General features: G+C 52.0%; 1 protein-coding gene across 1 annotated transcript; it reads left to right on the top strand.

The window, feature by feature from the left end:
• Positions 1-2,150: 2,150 nt before the first annotated feature.
• Positions 2,151-5,593, top strand: Rassf10 (Ras association domain family member 10). Its single transcript, XM_031387924.1, has one exon. It carries the CDS (start codon positions 2,377-2,379, stop codon positions 3,901-3,903), a length of 1,527 nt encoding a protein of 508 aa, XP_031243784.1. The 5' UTR covers positions 2,151-2,376; the 3' UTR covers positions 3,904-5,593.
• Positions 5,594-6,279: the final 686 nt, after the last annotated feature.

Here is a 6,279-nt window from a genome sequence, read left to right on the forward strand (position 1 = left end):
GGAGACATTTTCTCAATTGAGACTCCTTCCTCTCTGATGACTTTATCCTGTGTCAAGTTGACACAAATCTAGCCAGTGCAGTGACTAATCAGTCGACCTTAATATAGTTTCTCCAGGTGAGTCTGCCTGATGAAGCCAGCCTTTTACAAGCAGATTTTTCTCTCACTGTTAGCAAAGGATGATGCCAGGATGATTAGATGCCAAGAGGACTGGGTGGTTCTGACCTTCCATTACTGCCTTAAATGGGGGCAGACACTTATCCATGGGAAGAATCCATAAGAGGCTGAGAGAGGTTCTGATAAAGGCCACCAAGAAGATAGGGACTTCGGTGCCACAACGTAAGGGAAGTGGTTTCTGGAAACATATCTGAATGAGTCTGAAGTGGTGTCCCTCTCCATCCCAAACTCTACCGGCAGGAACACCCTACTTTTAGCCTGGGACACTCTGTGCAGTCAAGACAAGCACAACCCGAGACCTCAGAAGAGTGCAATCATGTGTGGGTGTCGCTTTCAGCTACTAACTTCAGGGCAATCCATTTTATAGCAATGAAAAACTCATACCTCCCAGCTTTCTAACCTTTCAATAAAAACTTCTGCTATACACTTACCAGGACCTGACATTTAATCCTTATAGCAGTTACTTCTTAATTATCACCACTTTACAGATAAGATTCAGAGGTATTACATATTTTTCTAAGGTCACGGTAAGTAAAAGCATCCAGTGTGAACCTCCAGACTCTGACTATGCTTCGGATACATTTGAAAGCATACGCATGGAATTAAGGACCCTTCATGACCTGGTCCTTTTAGTTTATCCTTGGCAGATTCTTCTTCACATAACTCTGTGTGGCCCAGTGACTGCCATGCTCTCTTGCTTCTTTTGAGTTTGCCCATCCTGATTCCTTCTGCCTGCAATGTACCCACCCCATCTCTTAGTCCTTTGGCAGTTCCAAATGGTTCTTTTTTTTTTTTTTTTTTTTTTTTTTTTTTGTCTTGCCTCAGATGGTTCCCTTGATGGGAATCCTTTGCAGACTCTCCCAGATGGGGTCCAGGCTGCAGTGCAGTGTCCAGGCATGTCCTCTTACTACAAGATGACTTCCCTGGTCAGAAACATAAGGCCTGGTATTGGAAATGCCTCTTGAGCTATGGTGGGCTGCTGGCAGGCCAGGAGGCTTGCTTATCATCACATCACTTGCATTGGACTTAGAGCACAGTGGGAACTCAGTTCCAGGAAGGAATCGTTCAATTGACTAAAGCACTTTACAAGAAATAAGGAGACATGCAAGGTCTTGAGGCAGGGGAGTGAGCTGTCAGATCTGGGCTTCCCAGGACAAGCTCAGGGCAAGCCTTTCACTGAGAGGGTTTTAAACTTCGATCTGAGTGGCATTGAATTTCTTCTGTTCTGATACTTGATTCTCATCGTTTCCAGACCACATTTAAATTCCGGGGAACGGCAGAAACAGTCATAGTAATGGCCTCGATTTCTCCTTTGGAATCAGGACTGGTGATTAATTTAGGTTTGGCCCCGACTTTTCCGTCAAGAAGGCTGTGGGAAGAGGAGGGGCAAGGTGAGGACCAACAGATCTGACCTATGGGGAATTGGGTACCACTCTTAGACCATTGCATAACTGATCATGGACCCCACCATGGTTGAGGAAGACTGGAAGGTTTAGAGGCAGCGCTTACAAATGTGAGCTGATCAGGTAGTGGATCACAACATCTCTACTAGAAACTGTTGGGTGCCTCAGTTTCCCCGCCTGTGCAAAGTACATGATTCAGAGGGCACAAGACCACGCACATCTTAGGGACGCTGGAAAAGGAAGAAGTCCGGTTAAGGTGTTTCCAACCAAGTCTAGACGCAAGGTATAGTTGAGTCTAGGGAGCTGCAGAGATGATGCCTAGTGAGGTGCGGGCTCCAGGCCTTGTAGCAGAGAAGTCCCGGAGTCCATCTTTGCTCAGAGGGAGAAAACTCGGAACAGGACGCCAGTAACCTGAGCCAGGGGCAGACCCGGCGGCAGGGCTGGGAGGGGCGAGTCTGGGCGCCGCGCCTGCGGTGCTCTCCGCTGCGGCTCAGGGCGCTGGGGGCGGGAAGAGGTGGAGTCAGGTGGGGAGGAGCAAAACCCGGAGGCCTCGGGCACCGCGGGCAGAGCCAGAGCCGCTGGAGCCCGATCCCCAGCGCGCTGCTTTGGGAGACTCCGCCGTCCGAGCCGACAGCAGCCGCTGCCGGATTTCAGTACACAGTCCCGGAGAAAGGCTAGTGAGGCCGGAGACTCGGCCACGGATTCTACTTCAGTTCGGGAGCTGCCAGGTTGCCCGCGGTGGCCGTGCCGCCCTAATAGCACCTAGCCGGACTTGCTTCCCACGTCCCGGTTGCGCCATGGATCCTTCGGAGAAGAAGATATCGGTGTGGATCTGCCAGGAGGAGAAGCTGGTGTCCGGCCTCTCCCGCCGCACCACCTGCTCGGACGTGGTACGGGTGCTTTTGGAGGACGGCTGCCGGCGGCGCTGCAGGCAGCGGCGGGGCCAGCGACGGGGGTTGACTGAGGACCCTTCTGGCCAGTTGGAGCTACCGGAGCCCCCGGACGAAAACGACGAGGATGACGACGACGTGATGCCCCCGGGCATGCTCTGTGGGCCCCCGCAGTGCTATTGCATCGTGGAGAAGTGGCGCGGCTTTGAGCGCATCCTGCCCAACAAGACGCGGATCTTGCGCCTCTGGACTGCTTGGGGCGACGAGCAGGAGAATGTACGCTTCGTGCTGGTGCGCAGCGAGGCGTCGCTGCCCAACGCCGGGCCGCGCAGCGCCGAGGCGCGGGTAGTGCTCAGCCGCGAGCGCCCCTGCTTGGCCCGGGGAGCCCCAGCACGGCCCAGCCTGGCCTTGACCCAGGAGAAGCAGCGGCGGGTGGTACGCAAGGCCTTCCGCAAGCTGGCCAAGCTCAACCGGAGGCGCCAGCAGCAGCCGTCGTCGCCTTGTTCGTCCACGTCGTCGTCCACCGCCTCGTCCTGCTCGTCGTCTGCTCGGACCCACGAGAGCGCGTCGGTAGAGCGCATGGAGACGCTGGTGCATCTGGTGCTGTCGCAGGACCACACGATTCGCCAGCAGGTGCAGCGGCTCCGGGAGCTGGACCGCGAGATAGACCGCTACGAGGCCAAGGTGCACCTAGATCGCATGCGGAGGCACGGAGTCAACTACGTGCAGGATACCTATCTAGTGGGGGCCGGTATCGACCTGGAGGGACCAACTCCTGAAGAGGAGCCGGAAGATGCGACATTGGAGGAGAAGGGGACAGAGCCGGCGGCACCCCTGGACGGCGAGGCGCAGGCGGCAGCGCTGGAGGAGCTGGCCCGGCGCTGTGACGACTTGGTGCGGCTGCAGGAGGAGCGCGCCCAGCAGGAGGAGTTGCTGGAGCGCCTGTCCGCCGAGATCCAGGAGGAACTGAACCAGCGCTGGATGCAGCGGCGCAATGAGGAGCTGGCGGCTCGAGAGGAGCCTCCAGAGCCCGATGGCGGTCCGGATGGCGAGCTGCTGCTGGAGCAGGAGCGGGTCAGGACGCAGCTCAGCACCAGCCTTTACATCGGGCTGAGGCTCAGCACGGACCTGGAGGCCGTCAAGGCGGACTTGGATTACAGCCAGCAGCAGAGGGACATTAAGGAACGCGAGCTTCAGGGCCTTCTCCAGAGTTTGCGCACTTTTGAGCAGACGGTGGTGCATGATGGGGCTCTGGGTTCCGGCGGACCCTCTCGAGATCCTCAGCCTCAGACCTGTGCAGAAATGTGGGTAGACCAGGCCCGGGGACTGGCTAAGAGTTGTCCCGGCAACGATGAGGACTCAGATACTGGGCTGAGCTCCATGCATAGCCAAGACTCAGACTCGGTACCCCCTGTGTGCGAATCCCTTGTGTAGAAGTTGTAGAGAGCAAACTTAGACGCTTGCAGCATGCACTTGCTTGGCCTGCTCAGGGACGTGAAGTGAGGTCGTGAGAGCGAGCTCAGAGTTCCCACGGATGGGTCTGGAGAGTGAGTGTGAAGGAGGGTCCTGGACAAGGAAGCCTTAAACTTTCTAAGCTTTAGAGGGAAGAGGAGTCAGGAGGTGAGAACCCCTCCCTGTTTTTAAAAACATATTAGGTAAGTGACGAGGTCCAAGCCCATTTTCAAAACAAGAGGAAAGGAAAACAGTACGCGACGTTTTTACCACTCCTGTGCATGGGAAGGACTGATGACAGCTAGAACTGTGGTCTGTAGCATAAAGTGCTGCTAAAAGAAAACACTTGGATGGGAAGGAAATTCCTTGAATGTTAATTGTGACTGGAAACGTGTTCAAACTAGCCAAAGAGGACGCACTAGTGTTGGTCTCTGCCTTGCTTAACATCTTTGATAAAACCCATAGGCATCAAAATCCTGGCTGTTTACGTTTCTTCAGGTTTGGGAATTACCTATCTGCTAAATCATTTGCCTTTTATTTCTGTCAAAGGCCAAACTGCACTGGGATCTAAGGCTGCGCTTCTCCCTACTAAAGGTATTAAAAGCTCCCCACCTTCACCCAAAGCAGAGCACTTTGAGTTATAAAATCCTGGCATGCATAATCCAGGGTAACAATGTAATCTGGCTTTTTGGGGTGTTTTTCTGCAAAGGCAGAGTGCTGTTCAGTAGCTCAGTTACAGTTTAAAAGGGGAAGTTGCAGAATGAGGTGCAGCCTACTTTGCTGTTTTAAAAGAATGTTCTGGTGTCAGCTACAACTTGGAAGCAAGGATTTTTGCATAGTGTTTAGCTGCTAAATTCAGCTCCATGATTAAAACCAGCTATGATCTTCATGAATTTTACCCAGACCCAAGTCCAACTTCAGTATCTTTGGTTGGAGATAAGGTTCTGGTTCAAGTAAAGTGCGAGTGCCAATTAACTTCAGGTGCAAACAGCAGGGTTTACTAGCTAAGGTCCCAAAGAGGAAAAAAAAATGAGGCAATCTGATAGGCCACGGTGGGTCAACAAATAGATTAACCATAGCACCGAGCCATGGTGAAAGCACATGAGACTGAGTTCAGAATTCAAGTTGCTCCTGCCTGGCCACATCCCTCTGCATGTGGTAGGGGGGATCTAAAGGTGGCATTGTCCCCTGTAGCTGGTGATAGTGCTGGGGGGTACTCCGTGTAATTGTTCCATGTAGTTCAATTTAAACTTATCAGTTGTAGTTAGCTGTTGGGCCAGTGGAAGGAGCCTGCTAGTCCATTTCCCTGTGGAGCCCAGTACTTTCTGAGGAATGTGGATCTAATCTGTCCAGAGGAAGTATTAACAATGGTGTGTGTGTGGGCGTGTGTGTGTTGCCACGGAGGTACAGAAGGCTGGTATCAACTGAACTAGTGGGGGGCTGGCTGCCATTCCCACATTGACATGCAAAGATAAGTTCAGAAGCTTGGGATTTGTAACTATTTCTTCTGATCACCTGTCTGAGTGTCCCCAGCGGGAGCATGTCCTCCTGAGCTCCCTAATTCACTATTGGAATGTCCCCTGTTCACACACTGTCCCCACACTGATGCTAACTTTGGATTATAACACACGTGACTGTTTTCAGATGTTCAAGTAAAATCAAAAGGAAAAGGCAGTTTTCTTAATTGATACTTTTTGAAAGACTTTATTTGGTATCATTATGTGGTTGTTGCTTAGTTTCATCTGGTGCAGAAAACATCCACACACTTGGTCCTGTGGCATCATTCAAAAGAGGAAGGGACCAAAAAAACTCCACCAAAAGAACCTCCCCAACCCCAGACAATCATGTGACTCAGTAAACACAAAGCTTAATGACAGCCTCCTTTTTGAGGCAGAGGTGGAATCCTCATTAGAGTGTGACAAATGCCACCTGTCTGAATGGTTTGTGCTGGCGATGGGCTGACCTGGTGTTTTTTTAAATTATCGTGCTTTTTTTTTTCCCTTCCCCTAGGGTTGTAGGGGAGGTGGTTCTTGGCCGTTTATTAACTCAGAAGGAACATAGAAGTTGGCAGAGCACGACTGCCTGGCAAAAAGGAGCTGTTTTCCTTTTGACTATTATTATTTTAAACTTTGATGGGTAGCTGACGTCAGCAAATATGCCTGAAACCTGCAAAGCAAACATACCACATCACAGGAGAAGGGCTGCGTGGGGGGGGGGGGTGTTGAGAGCATTCTCTGTCTCGAACACATGAAGAGGTTGCCCTGCTTAGAACTCCTCAGACAGCTGGGGGAGGGGGGCTTTGCTTATAGCAAAGGATAGCCTTCTCCTGTTTTCTTTCATCCCAATCAATTCTATTTC

The sequence above is a fragment of the Mastomys coucha genome, unplaced genomic scaffold, assembly GCF_008632895.1.
Source record: "Mastomys coucha isolate ucsf_1 unplaced genomic scaffold, UCSF_Mcou_1 pScaffold21, whole genome shotgun sequence".
Lineage (NCBI taxonomy): Eukaryota > Metazoa > Chordata > Mammalia > Rodentia > Muridae > Mastomys > Mastomys coucha.

Coding starts and splice junctions, on each gene's coding strand:
- Rassf10 (XM_031387924.1), top strand. CDS start 2,377: ATGGATCCTTCGGAGAAGAAGATATCGGTGTGGATCTGCCAGGAGGAG.